Source organism: Hypomesus transpacificus, chromosome 17 (genome assembly GCF_021917145.1).
Source record: "Hypomesus transpacificus isolate Combined female chromosome 17, fHypTra1, whole genome shotgun sequence".
NCBI lineage: Eukaryota > Metazoa > Chordata > Actinopteri > Osmeriformes > Osmeridae > Hypomesus > Hypomesus transpacificus.
In genome coordinates, this window is record NC_061076.1 from 3,108,457 (window position 1) to 3,129,081 (window position 20,625).

Consider the following 20,625-nt stretch of genomic DNA (forward strand, 5'->3'; position numbering starts at 1 on the left):
TCCAATAAATGTATCCCAAAAGGCCTGAAAATCTAGGGAGATGACTGGTCCAAGATTGAGATTCAATCTTATCGCAACTGACTAGAAATGTCCTTTTAGGAGTAAACTGCCACACCTGTTTTTTGAAGTCTGAACGTTCAGAAGTCTAGCTGCAATCCGCAGCAGCCTGGATTTCTCCTGGTGTTTCAAAGAACCGAGACAAACTCTGTCCACAATGTACAGTATACTCTCAAATAAATACAATCTATGAGTTTTCTTCCTAATTGCTATTGACCAATATCGACACATAAAAAATACAAAAGATTCTGTTTGTTATTGTGCTAACTGAAGAAAAGCTCAGAAGGTGAGGTTGCAGAATGTCACAGTCTTGGAGATACACTTGACTGTATGAATAAGGATATATTAAAATGTAAAAACAAACAAAAAATACAATTAGAAACCTCTTTATTGCACCTTCTACATGAAACTGATAATACAGGTAAAACAAGTTGGATGCTAGCCTGAATGGGGCCACCGAGGTAGGCAACTCAAGCAATTCCATCCATGTCCGACAATTTCAGCTTTTGAACATTGTGACTGATCAGGGGCATTTTTGTTCACAGTACACTTGTACACTCAGCAGTCGCAATAAAACCTGATTTTAATGTATCCGTGGACAAAAACCAGTGGCTATTAAATAATGTCTCAGTGCTAACTCTGACCCAACTGAAAGTGTTAGAGCTTCTCTCAATTCAGGCTTTTAGTGATGCCAAAACGCACAGCCTTAGAAAATGCCTGATAACACTATAATTACTATTAAGAAGTTTCACTTAGTATGCCAGAGTATTTACTGAGGAAAACCAGGCTCTTGTTGCAAACAGAATATTAGTGTACTGTTAAAAAAGCTGTGGAAAATGAGACAACAAAAATGTTATTTTTTATTTCCTACTGAGTCATTCACTTTACATTAAACCCAATCACACATACACACCTACACACCCACAATTTGAGCTTTGCCTGTCATTTGGTTGAGAGCTTTCCCTCAAAAGCACTGGCTATTTCGGTTGTGTTTCAGAGATAATGCCCAGAGGACTTATCATATGTGGACGTCTTAGCGTCTGTAATGCAATACAGGCCTAACTTCTCTTCCCAATCACTCACTATTAGCTGAAGGGAAGGTGTGAAGGAAGATGGGCACGCCAGGGGCTGATGAAGAGGCGTGCTTCAAGGAAATGTCCAAGAGGTTCGACTGGGGTCATAAGGGTTTGAACTCACAAAAAGGAACAAGTGCACATGTGAATGATGCTGCCGGCAAATGAAGCCCAAGCAAACATTTGAAATGGCTAATAAACACCTTGTTCAAACACAACTGACAAGGTTTAAACAGGGCTACAGAGTTCAAGCACCAATACCGCTCCGTAGATCAGTAGAAGGGTATGTTTGGAGTGTGTACAATATGACTGTTGAGCCTGAGAGCTTCTGATCATGTGACTGGATTAGCATAAGACCAACGGTAATGGGGTGGAGTCAGTGTGCCTGTGCATGCTTCCTGATCCTCTACTCTATTCTAATGACTGACTCAGACTTGCAGAGTCATGCCCTGCCTGTTCCCATCCCATCCCTAAACCTGCTTTTTTTTATTATTATTTTTTTTTTACAGGTGCTTATTGCTGTGTCACACAATTTAGACAAGGGAGACGAATACAGAAGGACAACAGGTCTACTGACAGAAACAAACACTGCAACATGATCCACACATAACACAAACGCTATTGGGGAGTGTTTCTGTTGTGATAATGCAGTGTAATCCACTATTGATATATCAACAGCAGTATTGGGAATGATTTCATCATAACCAAAATATTTCTCCATTAGATATAAACAGAGATACACAGAATGTAATGAATTATTTCAAGATTTCATCATCATCAGGGTATGAATTCCAAAAGTATAAAATATTACCAATACATTTCTATGAATTTCCAAAGGTTTACAGTTCAGAAAACCTTAGAGACCTTCCACAATTCACACCTATCCTTTTTACAGTAGGTAATTAGATGGAAGGTGCACACTGTGGAAGAAATTGCGATTTCCTATGTGCTTACATTAATCACTAATCAATAGAACTAGTCATTACATACTAGTTAGTATGTTCTCATGTAAGCTTGCTATTAATAAGAATAGATTGTCTCTATGTATCAGGATTAATAGATGTTCGGGATCAGGAGAAAGAACTGGTTAAACGTCCTTTGTCATGATTACAAGGAGAGCTCCACCAATGAACTCTAGTCTGAGAGTTGTCATGTGTTGGGAGCTGTGAATCTCTTTCTCTGAGACTGTTGTAACGTCAATACTGCCTGACTGTCACTATGTATGTTTACATTCTTTTGCCCTATAAAAGATGGTCCTCCGGCCTTCAGAGCTGAGAGAGACATCATTGAGACCTAAGCCTGGTGTTGTGTTGTCATTTATTGTCAGAGGTCTGGTTTTCTCTCCCAATCTGCAGATTGATAAATACTTATTAAAATCCAGAACTCAACTGAACTTAGTCACTCCGTTTATGAAGACACAGACAAAACACTTTCTTCATCAACACTGTATAATCCCTGTGGACTACTACACCTGTTACTACAGTCCTCTTCCTTCCCAACCTCCACAATGACATTCCTCTCCACTCCAGACACTAATGATTGTACAAAATCAATCTGAGAACCCCGTCTCAGATCTACGTCACACAGGGGTTTTAGCTAGGCACTAAATTGCGTCTGCATATCTGTATGAAAAAAAACAGTGACTAATCATCAACCCATCCAGCAATCCTTAAACCCATCCCATTTACCAATCCAACCTCCCAGTCGCTCAGCCCCCTGTGGTCATGCTGGCAGCAGTGAGATGGGAGACATGTGTGATCCAAGCTCAACACATGGGCATGCTGTGGACACATGGCACAGCAGCAGACACAAGCCTTAAAGCATAGGGTGTCCCTGTCCCTGTCCCTGTCCCTGTCCCACCCCCTGCTCCTTCACTTTCTGTGACAGCGTCACTATCTACTGGGACAACTTGTGCAAACGAATGTCGACGGAATGCCACTGGACTGCCAAATACTCTTTTTGCGTTAGTACCAGTGGACACAGCAGTTTCATTTTAGTTGACTGTAGACTTTCGGCTGCAGGGCAAAAATTTAGCAAGTCACAAGGGTTAAGAACACAATAGATTATGGATTATCCTTGACGGTTTGTTTAACACTTGTTTTATAACAGGATCCTCAGATGAGACAGAGGACACAATTAGAACTTAGTGAAGGCAGAAAACATGTAAACATTGAGTTAAAAACAGATATGAGAAAGATTGTGGAGAACAATACTTGTATGTCACATTCACACAAGCAAACCCAAAGCATTTAAAATAGGTAGACAATGTATGATGAGGTGTGATGACTGTTCAATTCAACCAATGCTTTAAAAAGCTACAATGATAAGCAGGCCAAACAGTCAATTATGAAGAGATTATGATCTCGCCTCTAATGCAAGCAATAACAGCATCAGTCATCTACCTTCTGTCCATGTGTCTACTAATACCAGTTTAATCATGGTTTGGTGACTTCAAAGGGGGTTATTAGTTTTCACATAACCTTTTACTTGTACATGAAAGATGCAAACCCACCGATGAGGTGAGATGAGGTGGAGTAATTACTTTCTTTATCTGAGTTTATGGATATGAACATCAATGTCTTAAATTATTGGGGTTAACAACCCACATGCAAAGAATCTTTTTCCGTGTAGTGACATCAAAGCTCTGTGACATTTTAAACACGTAAGGAAGCCAGAAGACCAACGTTTCAGAGATATTTCATTTATCCAAAACCCGTACTGTGGGGGGCGACCCTTGTTAGTTGCAGACAGCAATTAGTGGCAACCTTTTAGGCTACAATGTTCTTACAACGAATACGAGTTAGTCTGCAAATAGACTAAATGCCTATGCTGCATGTCGTATAACGGATACTAATCATGAATACAGCAATGCAGACTGTGACACCTAAAGACAGATGGACGTGTTCATGTTCTCATTGACACGAATACGTTGTTAGAACACACAACATTCAATGTTTTTTTTTCATGCTCCAAAGCTGCAAAATTGACAGAGTAAACAGAACCCTGTATACAATTATATGGTTCTATGCAGTACATAACAAACAGTTGAAGAAATTGTCTCACGTTAACAAAATACGATTTGCTGATACGGGGATGACACATTGTTTTTTGTTCTAGTTAAGTATCAATTAAAATGTCGAGCCTAACTAACAGGACGGCGACCCTGCGGAACTGCCTCAAAAATGTTTCTGCTTGCACAATTTTTGTTAATAAATACATGACAAATCAATTATTAATCTGTCTTTAATGCATTTCATGCCTTATTTATCTAACATTAACCAACATTTGGAGATTTAACTTTCACCTGTTAACTTTTTCAGTTAAAGGGAACAGTCTGTATGCATCACTGCACCGATTAAAGCTTGTCGTTGCATATAATAATAACAATTTCTTCATCTATACTAGGTCAAGATCAACTGAGTCTAATAGTGAATTGAGCAGTGAGCCAGGGGTGCTTTGCTGACAAGCGATGATTACAGTTAACTCGTGCAGCCTGTTGATTCAATGGACGTGGAATTCAATGGAAAAAGGCGAAATACATACATAACTGAACATAACTGACTAAATAAACTATTATATATGAGGTTTAAAGGTTAAAGCTCAACCATAGAAGTAGAGTAGGTAGGTTGGAAAGCGAACCGCTGCCGCACAACCCTGAGCATAGTTTGTTTACAGAGCGCTGTCAGAACATTCTTTCGCAATAGAAACCATCAGCACAAATGGGACCCCTCCAAAACATTAAATAAGCATTCAGCCTACCTTGTTGAAATGAAGAACTGTGTTGTCTTTTGTAGATAAAAGTGAAGGAAAGCTCCGTAAATTAAACGACCTAGAAATGCAACCTCTCTCCGATCTCCAGTTAGTATTAGTAACAGTTCGCTACGCAGTTATCTCTCTCTCTCTCTCTCTCTCTCTCTCTCTCTCTCTCTCTCTCTCTCTCTCTCTCTCTCTCTCTCTCTCTCTCTCTCTCTCTCTCTCTCTCTCTCTCTCTCTCTCTCTCTCTCTCTCTCTCTCTCTCTCTCTCTCTCTCTCTCTCTCTCTCTCTCTCTCTCTAGCTCTCTCCCTCTAGCTCTCTCTATCTAGCTCTCTCTCTCCCTCTTCCACCCTAGCTGTAGCTCGCTCCGCGCTCGCTCATTCGATCTGTACTCCAACCGCCCACTTCCGGCGCTGTAGATGTAGGTGAAGTTAAAATGTTTTTTATTTAGAATGGATCACAGAACAATCTAATTGAATAACTTTGTAAAACAACGATAGCTTACTTTTTTTTGTAATAGTACAAAAAAATATAACCATTATTTAAATGTATAGGCTAGTATAGGCCAATATATATTTGTATTCTTCGTATATTTTAGATGAATTCATTTGACCATTCATTATGGTATGATGGGTATGTTGTTTTTGTTGTCGTTGATGTTGTTTTAGTTTGTATGTCCATTAAATTTAGCAGAGATAACATCATAGCTGCTCCCTGGAAACAAAGTTGTATTTTTTGACCTCCTCTCCCAGTCATATGTCCAAGAAAGCGTATTAACAGCCCAAAGCCATTCAGAGAGGCCAGACTTATTTCAAGTTCATAAAAGCCTGATTGTTTTAGTAATTGACTGTATGAAAAGTGAAAATTGCAGAAATAAAACATTTCGTCACATGCGAATCCACACAGGAAATTCGACCACATCCATTAAATTATTGTGACTTATCTTAAGGTCCTTTAGATCACTCTTGTGAGCATTCTTTAAATATTAAATATGTCTTGTTGAGGTGAACCATAGCGACATACGGTGGTGAATAAGTTGTATTGTCTCTGCCCAGAGGACTGATCACGGAGCAAGTTCACCCTGGGAAAAGCCGAAACAGGTTAGATCTTCAAATAGCTTCAGGAATGAGCGACAAAAAATACATGCAGTGTCAACATGGGAGAAAAACAATGTCAGTAAGCATTAGAAACATTAAGAGTAAGCGAAAATGAGAGAGAGATAACTGGGGAGAGGGAACGAATGGGGTGGGTTCATTTGATTGATATTCCATAAAGACATAAAGATCAGGCAGATAAATATACATTATTCATGAGGCAGAATCTCCAGCCTCATGTCCATTCTCCACCTGCAGTGGCTCAATGCTGTCACCAAACACCCTGAAAGGTGTCAGGATTAGGAAGAAGAGGATTCAGGATAAACAGTCAACTGTCACGACCCAACAACTGAGGAGCAGAAAACCAACTCCTCCCAGATGGTGCAGAGTGAACCCTCTCTCATTTTTACCCACTTCTGTAAATTCTTACAGCGATGGGCTTACCCACACACCCCCACACAGGCAAGGCACCTACACACACACACACACTAACAAACACACACAGCCCCATGTATCATGCCACCTTATTGCACTCCGTTGAAGCTGAATCCATTCTCCAAACTGATTGGCCTCCAGCCCGGCTGGAGGGTGACAGTTACTTCCTGAAAGAGCAGAGTCAGCAGCTGCTGATGGTAAAAGCTGTGCATTTCCACACCCCCTCATCTTCTCAAGCCTGGCAGGACAGCCTGTGTGTGAGGTGTAAATAGTAGAAGGAGGAAGGGGCATATAGAGAACAGAAAGGAGGAATGTGATGTAGCAAATGTGCATATGCCCGTTCCTTGTTTATCTTATAATTGTAATCCTAAAACATGAAAAAGTAGGTCACTACAAAGAATGATCAGATTTCTATACGTTTTCTTAAATTAAATATTAGCAAAGCCTGTGTTATAAAGGTACTACGATGCTTCTCTAAAACTCCCATCGATGCCTCCCGTAGTGAATGCGTAGAAAACAGAATCAAAACAGAAGGAACAAGTTGAAGAGGAGTAGAAGAGAGATGCAGACAACCTGGAGAAGCAAAAGAATCAGGAACACAATAAAATGATTCATCAGCATTTTAGTGTGTTTTTCATTTGGTCTGACACAAGCTCTTTATTAGTGCCAAAAATCACTGTGCTGGGCAGAGCTGAGCTAATGAGAGGAAACTTGTCAGATGAATTGACTATTGATCCAACCAATTATTATTCATCTAGGTGTCATCCAAATCTACTCCCAAGTATCAGGATGTTAGTCTGAAGCACCAGTTCAGTGATGTCACCAGAGAGAAAAGAAAATACCCTAGTATACACTTGAGATGCTATCATTACCTGCGGATCAAAAATATATATATCACTCATTCACACCGATGACACTTACAACCCCAAATGGTTTATTAGATAAGTGTTGGAAGTGATCATGTTTTTATTATCTTTTAGCTCAAACCAAGAGTAATAACAGCATCATTTACAGAAAGCTTTTTACCATTACATATACAGTACAGACAAAACTCATTACAGAAGTGATTATATGTGTGAAATAGTATGAGGCAAGGATTTTAATCTCAAAACTGTTCACAATTGATTTGTTTAAATAACACAAAAAGACATAAGTTCACATTTAAGATAATATCTAAAATAATGAAGTCTGCCTAAAGTAATTGTTCATACTTTGTGTTGTATTTCATGTAATCAGATATCAGGCACTTGGGAAAAAAAAAAAAAAAAAAAGTTATTCATGTAAAATGGCAAGTGCTATTCACTTCTGAAAGAAACGAGGGTGGCTTCAGCACCACTGCATATTTGTCAATGACATCTCAATCCAATACTCCCTCTACCTGCTGCATGTGAGACAGAATAAAAAGGTCAGTTAATGATGAAGTCAATTTTCACACAAGAAGAGAAAAGAAAACCTTTCATTTCATAGGAATGACCTTTATATGCGACTGAAATTTGCCAATTTAGTTTTGTCACTTTGGTCCTTATCTTCTTATTTAATGCATCAGATAGCTCACAAAATCAGGGTTTCTTTGTGATACACTGTTCTAAAGAGCAATTTCAGGAACAATGGTAACTAAATCATTTAAAGACCGAAACACGAATAGCACATTTACAGATACAGACAAGTGGACTACACAGATACAAAAAAAAAATTGACTACAAAAATATCAACCTTGAAATGCCACAGAGAACATTATAGCTAAGTAAAAATTACATTGTCTTTGAAAAGCTGTGTGATTAGAAAATCAAAATCATCCTGATTGGACATTCTTGTACAAAACAAAAACTCAGGATATTTAAAGAAATTAAAACTATATGAAAACTAAAATATTTTTTTTCAAAAAATAAGATCTCAACCAAAATCTCTCAGGTAGAATTATATTCTACCACTCTAAAGTATATGGGGGCTACCGGTGGATGCCTAGAAACACAGTAATAGTGAAATATCCTATGATTTTATCATTAGCATAGTATGCAGCCATGCAAGGTTGCACAGACAGAGTCAAAACTCTTGCCTAAAATCACATACGTGTATGATACAAAAGTCAGGTGGAACAGAAAAGAAAGGTTGAAACTGAAAAAGCAGAAAGGTTTCCCTGTCACGCTACCAAACGTTCTCTTTACATAGGAGAGGCGACGTCCGAGCTCAACTCCATATCCAGAGTTAAAGACTCTGTAAAGAAAAGTCAAGAGTTGCCATTAAGATACTAGTTTTAAACACAACATGTGTAAGAAAACATGTGAGTGTGTCTGACGTGCGTGTGTGTGTGTCAGGCTCTATCACTCACCCATCTGTCCAGGGTTGGGCTCAACCTCGTTATGCATGAGGGAGTCCAGGGTGCGTGGGGACATGGGGAACAGGTCGCTGGTGTTTCCTGAGTTGGTGCTGTAACAGAGCACAGCATGGGGAGACGGTAAGAAAGACACACCTTTCCTCACACACACAAACAATGGAACACATGCTTTCAAGGAGAAGTCTATATATGTCTACACACACACATGCACAGACCCATGCTTACCACAACTGGTAAGCTAATGGTGAGCATGTCAACAGCAGTTATGACCATTGCATGTGGTACAGTGGAGATGCTGGACATGGACTGGTGTTGATTTGGCAGTGCTGAGTATATAACATTCATTGTGATGTGTTGGCTGTGTGTGAGTAGGTCAAAGTACAGTGGGATATGTCGGGTCGTGGATGTGAATGGCTGAAGAGAGAAACAGGTGTGAAAGAGATGGAAGAGTAGTGACGAGTGAACAGATGAAGCTACACTTCTCTAAGGCAGAACTGAGTGCACATATGACTTTTAACAGGTTAGTGTTAATATAATTGAATGCGAAACACAATCCTACACAATTCATTTGACTGAAGAAGTGAACTATCAACCAGGTATAAGAGATCTCTACTCCAAACAGAAATCCAATCATGCATGCACCAATTAAGCAATGTGTCACTGTCAAGATTGTAGGAATCTCCTCAAATGCTCCCAGGTTGGTTGGTAGCCTAAAGACAGCTATGACACTGTAGTTAACAAGCTGTCATCATGGATCACTCCAAGTGTTGCTATTAGACAACAGGAGTGACAGCAGAGAGAACTATGTGATCTACAGTCGATTTGGTATTTGTCTTTTTAAACTATTGTATGTCACTGGTGTTACTTACGTTACTTGTGTACAGCCTGTTTAACCGTCAAATTCCCCAAGGGGATGAATCAAGTCAATCAGTCACCTATCCATCTATGAATGTATCAATGTATCTAGATGTGATTGGAAGAGAGAGCTTCCCAGACCCATAGGAAGAACCCCGAGCAGACGACTGGATGAACCCGAGGTTAGAACCGAGGAGACGGAGGTGAGTTGGGAACAACACAGGAAGGGGAGGGGTTTTAAGTGAGCAGTGAAGGGGCGGGGGGGATCTATCTCCCCCTCAACAAGGACAAACAAAGGAACACAACGCCCTAGAGATCATGCCACCTCCCTCTGCGCCTACCCAGGGAATCCGCTTGCAAGCAGATCGCTGTCCGGAAAGTCCAAGAACACAGAGGGGCACCTACGGAGACAGGTCATGTTCTCACTGAGCATAACAAAACAAAAAAAGAAATTATAACTATATGAAAAGAAAAATATTTTCCAAAAATAAGATCTCAACAAAAAAATCTCACAGGTAGAATTATATTATGCTACTCTAAAGTATATGGGGGCTACCGGTGGATGCCTAGAAACACAGTAATAGTGAAAGCACTTCCACGGACCAGCCTGCGCAGAGACCCATGGAGCCGCAGGGCTTGGGTCAGCTGAGCTGGTCACTTTCCAAAGGTCCAACAACACCACCACCACCACCACCAACCCTCCATCTTCCTTCTCCCTCTGTTCTCATGTTCTCACTGAAGAACTGAGTTTTTCTACTCCTGCTAAACAATCCTCAAGGCTGTATGCACCATTTGGCTACTCCTGCTTGTCCGCTCTCCTGGGGCTAACAGTCCTCCAGAGCACAGAACGCTCTGGGCCCCACCCATCTCCAAGCCCCCCCCCCCCCCCCCCAACCACTACAAAACAACACAAAGAAGTTGTGGAGGACATTCAGATATATGGGCTGAATGGAGAATTTACACAGAAATACAATACTGCTTTGTCTAAATATCTTCTTGAGGACATATCTAAAAGATCTCCAGATGAAATTACAGTGACCTGACTGAAGGCCACTGAGTAACATTAGACGGCATGACAGCCAAGCAGACATTTACTCCCAACAGGTACTTACGGGGTCACACAGATGAACTTTGTCTTCAAGTATGGCTGGGTGGCTGTGTGGAGAAAGAGGAAAAAAAAGTGTTGGGAAAGGAGTTAACTCCTTTGGCAAGACATTTTCATATCATTCTGTTTCGTCTCCATCTAAGTACCATTCCCATCCTTGCCAGAATAAAAGGGAAGACTCACAACCAGTGGAGTCTGTGGCGTCAGACTCGGGTGTGGCCTCAGAGCGGCAGTACTTCCCGAACGCCTCCTCCTTGGGGATCTCGGGGAACAGGTACACCAGCGGAGACACCAGGATGTTGGTGGCGTCCATGATCTTGTAGCCCATGATGATCTCAGCAAAGGACATGCTGTTGAGCTGTTGCTTGGTATACGGCTCCACCGACTGGATTTGGGTCTTCCCTACACACACACACACACGGGTCAGGAAACCCCCCGTCAGCCGTACCGAACGAGCCGATGGAGGAGGGGTTGTTCGGTGCTCCTCACCACTGATGTCCTTCTCCACCCAGGTGAAGGTGATGCCTCCCTCTTTGCTGCTCTCACTGAAGCGCAGCAGGAAGGTTCCAGGAGGTTTGGGGCTCAAGATGGCCCTCTCTCTCTCCTTACTGATGAAGCCCAAGATGTACCTGGTGGAAAGAAACAGACAGACGGACATAGAGACAGAAAGAGAGAGGGGGGGGGGGGGGGGGGGGGGGGTTATTTGTCTGTTATGCGTGCTGTTCCAGGTTAAGGGATACTGACCTCAGGGAAGTTTGCCGTTATTGGGTCTCTCCCTCTCCCTCTGCCCATTACTGCTTCACCCTCTGTGTCATGAACTTTCTAAACTTGGATCCTAACCAGCGTTTCCAGTAAGCCATAGCGCAAATAAGCTAGAAAGGGGAACACAGCCAGATATCAACTCACCCTTCATTCCACAAAGCCAGGATGAACTTCTTCACCAGGTCTATTATGTTATCCAGCCACACCCAGAAGGAGAAGCCTTTCCCAGCCATGTTTTCCTGAGGGGGAAAAACAAAAACAGTTTACAGAATAAGCCAGGTTCACGTCAGTTCGTCTGACTCGTTTCCAGTTGATTCGGTTTCATAAAGCCAGTTCAATTTAGTTCAAGCTCAGTTACTATGGCAATAGTAACTGAGCTTGACCAGGCGAAGAAGCAATGATTTACCACAGACTTTCTGGCGTTATGCTATATTTTACTTTATTAAATTAAGTAAATACAACTTTTACTAGCCTGTGAATTAATCATATGGTAGTTTGTGAATATGTCTTCATCTAATTTACCCCAATATAATGATCATAGCTACATAAACTAATGTATTGATTCATAGTATTTATTTAAAACAATGTCAAAAAAGTCAACATAGATGTGTTTAGTGGGTGTATGGATCTCAACCTAGGATCTCAACCTACGTATCCTTCATCTCAATCACGGCTTGTCAATTTATTTGAATGAGGTGGTGGATGAGGGAGCTGTCACAGTACGTGCTACAAAGAGAACTCATTTTCAGGAAGAAGTCACGTGAACATTGCTCCATGTTCCACCTCTAAGGCTGCTTAAGAATAGTGGACCCACAATTATCTGGACAACTTGAACCTGGCACCAATGAGTCGGACTCAGTAACCTAGAATGGGTTTATATGGAACCGCTTCAGCCCCAATTGATTTGTTCGGTTAATTTGAGACTTTAGTTTTGGGACTTTAATCCCAGTTTTATTTAAGCGGGCTTTAAGGAGCAAGCCACAGGAGTACAATGGAGAACAGAGAACTTGTCAAGGAGGGTAAAGACCTACTTTACAGAACTTGGCCCAAGTGATCTGGCATCCGGAGTAGTTCACACAAGGCCCTGAAATCAGAGACAATGCACACAACAACAACAACAGATAAGTTAACGTGACACCACCCAGTCAGTACCGGTTTGGAGGCTGGTATTGGTCACAGCTAGACAGGGTGAACAGGAAAGTTTCTCTGGCCTTACCCAGCAGTTTCTCAGCCAGGGTGGTGAGCTGCTCGATGGTCAGGCCTCTCTTGGTGGTGGAGGAGAACTGCCAGCTCAGCACCTCGGCCACCTGGTCCCACGTACCCACCGGGGGCTTGGTGAAGAAGTTCACATTCTACAGGACCAGGAGACAAACGTTCATGCTCATCTTACATCTGGCAGTTGGGTGACTGAAGGAGGAAGGGGCGGTTGTTCCTCCACCAGAGGGAGCTGTGCTAACCTTGGGGTGGTTGGTGAGCATATTGTACCACAGGATGGATGCCCAGGCATTGGGCATCTGGCAGATGTTGGAGATGACCACCACCGGTAGGGAATGGGTCTACGACACAAGAAACAGGCACGTCACAAGGATTAGTCAGGTGCACAATAACCCTCCCCCTTCCCCACACACGAGACTAACATTCAAATGTTGAACAGATGTGATGCAGAAAAAAAACGCCAGTGACATTTAGCAACTACCAACTGTTTACTCTCTTCTTGAGCGAGAACAAGCCAGTGTCCCTGCCAAGCCTCATGTGACGGCCCCATAACCCGTTTGTCCTCTCCAGTGTGATAAAGACCATGACTAATAAGTTTTCACCGTGCTGTGTTTGTGCTGCCAGCACAGCGTTCAAATCAACACACACTAGTACTGTCCTCAAGGACCTGATCACCTCTGTTCTTCCTGTGCCAAAGAAGGTGGGAGAGAGCACAGCCAGAATGGAACTGCTCAGGGAAGGGGGGGGGGGGGGGGGGGGCTGGATGTGTGTGTGTGTTTGATGGGGAGAGTGGGCTGGGGGCAGAGAGGGTGGCACATAGCTGATTAACAAGAAGTCATCTCTGGGCATGCTCCACGGGCTGGGAGGTGGAGAGGGGAGCACATGGGACGGCTGGGTGACAGGGAACAGCAGGAACCAGGGAAGAGCTCCCGTTAATCTCTCGTTAAGATACTGAAGAACGAGCTGCTTCACTGGAAGCCGTGGGCAACATGGTGAGCGTCGAATCACTGTCATCCATCGGCTCGCTGTGCAGTTCTCCGAACTGATTGCGTTTTCCCGCATGCAGGGGGCGGGGGGTGGGGGAGGGGGTGTACGATTCACGCTACGCTCGACGGTTCTTCAGCAAACGCCCGGTGACACCGAGTAGCCCGCTGTCGCCAATCAAGGCTCTCACCTCCAGGTCGATCTTCAGGCCCTGATGGTAGACCTCCGTCTCGAAGGTGATGAGGTGGAGCTCCTCGGTGACGATCAGGGAGGCCTGTGGAGGACAACACAGCTCAGACGGCCATGCAGACAGGACCCTCTCCACTAGTTAAAAGATACCTAACACTGCACACGTTCAACCCCCCATTCAGTGATTCAGCATGGATGGTGAGCTATGTGGAGGTGGTAGTGTGGTGCGAAGTGGCTCCTCACGTCACTGTTGGTCCGGCCTCCGTTGCCGCACCTCTGCTCCCTCAGGGTCTGGGGGACACAGGGGGGTATTGATCATGAAGAGGTCCAGAAGGACAGGGGGCATGTATTGTACGGGATGTGGACCTAAGGCCCAGACTCTGTCCCTCACCAGGTGTTTGAACTCTGCCGACAGGCTGCCGTTGTTGGACTCTTCCATGTTCATGACCTTGGTGTTGGTGCCCAGGATGTTGAACTTTCTCGACCTACGGTGACCATGCGGTGGAGAAATCAATCAAAGCATTTCTGTGCCTTCACAATAAAAGTCTGATTAGAGGTTTACGAATCTGAGTTTCTGATGCAGCTGACAATCACTTACCCTCGAATAGCAGCCACATCACCAGACTCCCTATATTCAAAGACAGACATTTAATGATCTTCTACAGAACAACATTGTGTATGTACGTATATAGTGTATTTTAGCTTTCTGGATGATCAAGACAGAGGTATAGATAGCTGTTTGGAAAACGTACTTGTCAATACACACTTTTATCTTCAACTGGTAATTCAACTCAGGGAATTTCACAAGTAATCTGAAAAAGGGGATAACAGTTTTAATATGGGTGCATTGCAACATGATAGTTCATGTGATAAGATAGAAATGAAAACGACATAGGAAGCAGCTCATTTCTCACCTGACTTTGTTGGTGAACTGCACGCCTGTCTTGATGACCAGTGGTCGGTCTGGGTGCATGGGCATACAAGGTTGTCTCTCCACCACAAAAGCACTGCAAAAACCAGATCACATCCATGAAAGTTAATATAACAACATCACAATTTTTTTTTTTTTTTTCATTTGATTAAATCCATCTCTGGAAAGGTATATATTTAAGCCCTTATATTGCAGAGTAGTCCAGGCCCACACCTTTTCATGAGGTTCCTAAACAAGTCAACAATCTTCTCCTCCAGAACGGGCCTGTGCTGGATGATGGGGTCCCCCTTGTAGGAGACCTTCTGCTGCAACTCCTCCAGCTTCTTGATCTGCTGGCGGATCTGGAGCTGGGACTCTGCCAGGGACGTGATCCTGAGCACAGAGAGAACACAGAAAATCATCTTTACAGTGCAATGTGTCACCTATATCGCAAACGTGTTCTCCTCATGTGCATTTTGGTACACCCCCACAGGAGCCAAAGCGGGGTGGGGGGTGCTGAGAGGAAGAGGGGGAGGAGGACGACTAGGGGAGGTTACCATGTCTCCAGGCGGTCCAGGCAGATGTTCGGTGGTCCTCCGATGCAGGCGATCTGCTGCCTCCTCTTCCAGTCGGCCAGCTCCTCGTCCGTCAGGTTCTTCTGCACAAAGTCCATGGCCGACAGCAGCCCTCCCATCTCCGTCACGATTTGCTGAAAACGCGAGGCAGACGAAAGCGCGTCAGTCAAGCCTGCGCTGACCCTGCCCTACGGAGGCTCTCTCAGGGGGTCCAGGGGAGCATACCCTGCGGAGCTGGTCCAGGGCGCTGAGCATCTGCTCCAGCTGGGCCATCTTCTGCCTGGTGGCTGCAGCCTGGCTGTTCCCATTCAGGTCCTGGGACAACTCTGAACACAACGACAACAGGAAGTAGTAAAGAGGTATGCCTCTAACTTTAAACGAGGAGTTTGACTGAGATGATGATAATGACAATTAATAAAACTGAATCCCATTCAGGTCCTGGGACAACTCTGAACACAACGACAACAGCAAGTAGTAAAGAGGTATGCCCCTAACTTTAACCGAGGAGTTTGACTGAGATGATGATAATAACAATTAATAAAACTGAACTCATCTAGCTTTCAAAGCAAAGTAGAGCTGGGGAACCCACGACCTATTGATCTGTAGTCAAAAAGGCTGTAACCCTGAGCTATAGACTTATCCCCTGCATGAGAGATCCTGACAGGGAGTTGAAGGGAGTAGGGGGAGAGGCACACTGAAAACACACATCACTTGAACGGAAGACAGTAGAGGAAGAAGCGTGGTCAGCTGGGCCTTACCCCCTTGACTCTTCAGGGTCTTGTAATTGAAGTCAAAATCGTCCTGCAGGTTCTCCAGCATCTTCATCTTCTGCTCCATGTCCTGAGGACGAGAGTCAGATGTGTTGTGTGACGATCCTCTCCAAGAGACCCTCGACCATCCCTTCACCCCCCACCCCTTCCAGACCAGATGAGGGGGCCCCCCGCAGGTGTCTCACCTGCACCCTCTTCCTGATGTCCTGCAGGTTGTGTTCCAGGATCTGCTGCTTCTCAGTCACCACCGTCCCAGACGGGTGGGCTGCCGTGCCATCCTGCACAGAGAACAGAAGCTTGTCAATAACCCACCCCAAAAGATGTCACTAGGGGTGGGGGAAAAAACATTATTCACATTTGAATCGCGATTCAGTCTTGCAGCGATTCACATAGATTCACAAATGTAAAAAATATATTAAAAAAAAAAATATATATATATATATATATATTTTTTTTTTATTTGGGGGGGGGGTTGAAAAATCGCTTTGAATCGTGAGGCACCCCTCACGATTCCCACCCCTATTGGACACCCAACGCCCTGATAAGAACGGAGGCTCCGGTACCTGAGCCGCCGTGGTAGCGGTCTGGAGCAGCCTCTGTTCCTCCCACAGGCAACGCGCCACGATGCGGGCGATCTCCATGGGCTTCTCCAGGTACTTGCTCTGCAGGTGCTGCTTGATGCGTCGCAGGTTGTGCTGGTAGAGAACGTTGTTCTCCTGCAGGAAGCGGCTGTACTGCTGGTCGATCTCGCCCAGGAGGTTGTGGAACACCAGGGTGGCGTGAGACTCTTTGTTTGCGGCGTAAGCCCTGCGGAATGGAGGGAATGCTGCCTAATGACTACTCGCACTTCAATTTGGCTACGGGAAAACTTGGCTATTCATTGATGCTGTATTCAAATGCAATATAAACACAGTAAAAAGATAAGGTGATCTTTAACATATGCATGTCAATAAAAAAAAATCATAATATGAGGAACAAGGATAAGCTGAATGTCCCTGATGCTGACATCCAGTCATAAACATTTTTTGTCTTGGCTCATTTACATTAGCCAGCAATAAAGCAAGACCCAAATGATACACATGGTGATATCGTGTCTACAGTCCAAAGACACAGAGTATTATCTAACTAATAGCTAAGCCATAATTCAGTTGTTCCTGTACATTTGGTCTGGTTTTTTTGGTCTGGTGACACAAAGTGTCATTATTCCGTTAACCCCCCAAAAAAGAGCCCGGGACCAGGATATCCAGGGCAAGCTGTAACCCTACTTTACAAAGAAAACACATCTCCATCTGAACAGCTCTCCTACGGTACCCACCAGTCCTGGCTCTCGATCCAGGGGGCGAGGAACTGCCTGAGCTCCATGGGGAAGCTGTCACTGTAGAGGTGGTACAGCTGCTCCAGGTACCTGGTCTCCAGCTGCTGTAACTGGTTCCACTGGGCCATCCTGAGGGCTGCTCCTCAAACCTACAAAGCAGACACACATGGGCCCACGTGAAGAGAGGTCGTGGAAATAAGACACCGATGGGGCCTTCCTGACAAACGTCAATAGCTCTTGAAAGCCAACAGGATGCACATGGCTGCTCCATGTCTTGGTCTCTATGCTACTGTGCTGTAAGCGTCTGGTCACAGGGCCTTGTTATAATGGCAGGGCAGGTTTTGTATATTTAAGCAGAACAGAATCGCGGTTTGCTCAAGCAGGAAACCTCAGAAACCAAAGATAGAAAGTCTGCCAGCACATCATCTTTTCTAACAAGCACGTAACAGCATGCGATGTAACAGGAGACATTGTCCTCATCTTCATTCTTTTCAAATTAACTAGGCCAAGCTATTGTCCACTTACTTTATAACCTGTTATAAGCCCAGGAAATTATAAAGAAAAAAGCAACCTCAAGCACCTTATTCATTTGTCTTTGGGTTTGAACCAACTGTTAGCATCTGGTATTCCTCTCATCTTTCGAATAGACAGAACAAACTGTTCTCTAGCCAGCTGTAGCTAGGCTGCAGTTCCCACAATGACCAGCACATGATCAACCCTTCTATCAACCTTCAAAATAACCATATGGATGAAACCTAAACAATATAGTAAATCGGTTGATCTTGAGGAGCATGCAAACTTATTCAAAATAGAGGCAAAATGTTACCAATGAGACTCAGAAAATGTACAGCTCAATATTCCTGTTTCCTGCTCAATATTATTGATCGAGAAGTGAGGGGAAATAGAAAAGAGAGGGCTGTTCATCTCAAGGCACTCGTCTTTACTTAAATTGACTTGACGAGAGAAACACAGTCATGTGTTTCTGTTTGAGTCTGAAACATTCAGAAAACTCCCGCATCTGCACTGCTATTCAAGAGTGGGTAGGGAGTAGACAGGGGCAGCCCCTCAGAAATATATGAGTCATCATCTAATAACGACCCTATTCCTCTTCATGTGCACCATAGACAGAGAAATGATGTGAACTTCTATGAAACAAAACTTTAAAAAACAAAGCACAGCTGACTTTCAGTCATGGTACAAACTTATGTATCGACCACTGGACGTTTTCAATGCAGCTGCCTTCTTGTGTTTTACCATCAGAGATGACAAGACAATGTCCCATCATTTTCTTTCGCACATCCCCGACAATGTTGGTGTACTGTCGGTTTTGGTTCGGAGGACAACCCTCGTGAGATGGGGGGGGGGGGATTTATACACTGACATCCAGCTGGTTGGTGTGTGTCATCCATGGGATAAATGCACAGAAAGAGACTGTCTCAGCCGAGACCCTTAACTTCTTGGTAGTCCTTTAGAAGAGTGGGGAGGAATGAGCTGTGAGGCGACAGCCACAGAGACATTGAACATTTAGTCAGATGGCTGAGCGGTGAGGGAGTCAGGCTAGTAATCAGAAGGTTGCCGGATTGATTCCCCGCCGATTCCCAGCCAAATGACGTTGTGTCCTTGGGCAAGGCACTTCACCCTACTTGCCTCGGGGGAAATTTCCCTGTACTTACTGTAAGTCGCTCTGGATAAGAGCGTCTGCTAAATGACTAAATGTAAATGAACACTCCTGAACTGACTCCTGAACTGACTACTGAACTGACTACATGGCTCCTCTGTGCGTTTTGCTTCCGTAGCAGCAGATCATGTCCTATAGGGTTGTCTCATTGCCCGGGACATTGGCTTTCAATCACCATTCCACGAGTTATGTTTTGGTCTGCAGTTTCCAAATTCCATGAATGGGATGAGCCAATACAATATAATGACTGACACTATGAGGAAGTAGATAGTGAATACAGTTTACATTGCCAGTATTTTCTCTCCTATGTATTTCCTTTAACAGGAGTGATGTAACACAGTCATCTATTTGTGGCCACTCCCTCCATGTACCACTTAAGTAAACACAAGCATCAACTACAATATACAGGTGACAGTTGTCCATCTGATGACTGTCCATCTATAATGATTGACCCCTTGGATACATAGTTACACGAGATGCAGTGAAGCTACATCTAATTCCGTGGACCTAGACAGCATGTTCTTAGAGAGAGAAAGAGGGTCTGTCTTCGCGTGTGTGACTTTGGGACCCTGTTTATTGCATACGGGTGTTCATGTGCAATGCATTATAATATCCCCAACCGATACACACTTGAATGATAGGTTCCAGGTATAGATGATATCTCAAGTTTAATCAGCGGATAATGATGCTTTCCTTGAAGCACATTAACTGATCTTGGTTTCAAACGTATGTGGACAAAACGGCAGACGGTAAACGATCTAACCGAGCAAGTTAGCACAAAAAAAATACTACAAAACTGGAAGCTAAAAAGGTGTGCTTTACAAAACAGACGCTCAATAAAACTTTTGCCTATCTAGTCTACTTATGTAACAGAGCGACGTATCAATAGATGGAGGGATTCCCCGCACCACTGATATTTATATGTGGCACAGTCAATCCCAAAACTGGTGTGGCGTCCTAATGTAATCACATTTTACAATTTGACAGCTGTATTGCATCATCAACCTTACGAATAAACGTATGCGACATGAGCTTCCTCCACACTTACTTGAATTATCCTTTGAAAAGTCAGCACAGATTCAGCTGAAAACGAAATTATACACTTCCGATGCCTCTTGAAAACGTGAATCTTCTGCCTTTGAAATTGAAACGCTACTTGGCCAGTAAGAACAAAAACGGTAGCTGTTTTCAATTTCTTTAAACACGTAAAATACTTCTGTAGGCTCCTCAGACCTTTCGCACCCTCGACAGCTCAGAAATGCCACTAAACAATTGATTGACATGAAAAGGCTGCAATAGAAGACTCCAAAATACTTTCATCCAACCAGTGTAAAGTATATTGCTTAGAGGCGGGATTAAAGACTGAAGGGAGGTTGCGCTCAATCGTGTTTACTGCCCTCGCAATGCAGGCTGTTCCTGTGAAGCCAAACTCCCTCCGCAAGCGATACCACAAGTATAACCTTACAGCGGGAGGAAGTGTATTCATCGCAACAGCCAGTCTGGAAGTCATCTGAATTAC

General features: G+C 43.7%; 2 protein-coding genes across 5 annotated transcripts in view; both read right to left on the reverse strand.

The window, feature by feature from the left end:
• Window positions 1–5,072, reverse strand: part of stat5a (signal transducer and activator of transcription 5a) — a 37,555-nt gene extending 32,483 nt beyond the window's left edge. For 2 of the 3 annotated variants that reach the window (XM_047037814.1, XM_047037813.1), the window contains exon 1: window positions 4,890–5,070. The gene's annotated coding sequence lies outside the window, so the exon portion shown is untranslated. Of the gene's footprint in view, window positions 1–4,889 lie in introns of all 3 variants that reach the window. The other variant, XR_006957370.1, reaches the window with a different exon arrangement.
• A 2,252-nt stretch (window positions 5,073–7,324) lies between these two features.
• stat3 (signal transducer and activator of transcription 3 (acute-phase response factor)) lies at window positions 7,325–20,388 on the reverse strand. Of its 2 annotated transcripts, XM_047037807.1 has the most exons (24): window positions 20,155–20,388; window positions 17,429–17,577; window positions 16,677–16,920; window positions 16,299–16,391; window positions 16,102–16,183; window positions 15,569–15,669; window positions 15,326–15,477; window positions 15,003–15,161; window positions 14,773–14,865; window positions 14,611–14,670; window positions 14,457–14,486; window positions 14,250–14,343; window positions 14,102–14,149; window positions 13,860–13,943; window positions 12,928–13,026; window positions 12,687–12,822; window positions 12,502–12,554; window positions 11,615–11,709; window positions 11,198–11,337; window positions 10,892–11,110; window positions 10,716–10,758; window positions 9,945–10,004; window positions 8,743–8,840; window positions 7,325–8,627 (listed from the first exon to the last, which is right to left on the reverse strand). In XM_047037807.1, the coding sequence occupies exons 2-24, from the start codon at window positions 17,554–17,556 to the stop codon at window positions 8,575–8,577; spliced, it is 2,364 nt and encodes a 787-aa protein (XP_046893763.1). In that variant the 5' UTR covers window positions 17,557–17,577; window positions 20,155–20,388; the 3' UTR covers window positions 7,325–8,574. The 2 variants fall into 2 exon arrangements, with proteins under 2 accessions (XP_046893763.1, XP_046893764.1); XM_047037808.1 differs by lacking the exon at window positions 9,945–10,004.
• Window positions 20,389–20,625: the final 237 nt, after the last annotated feature.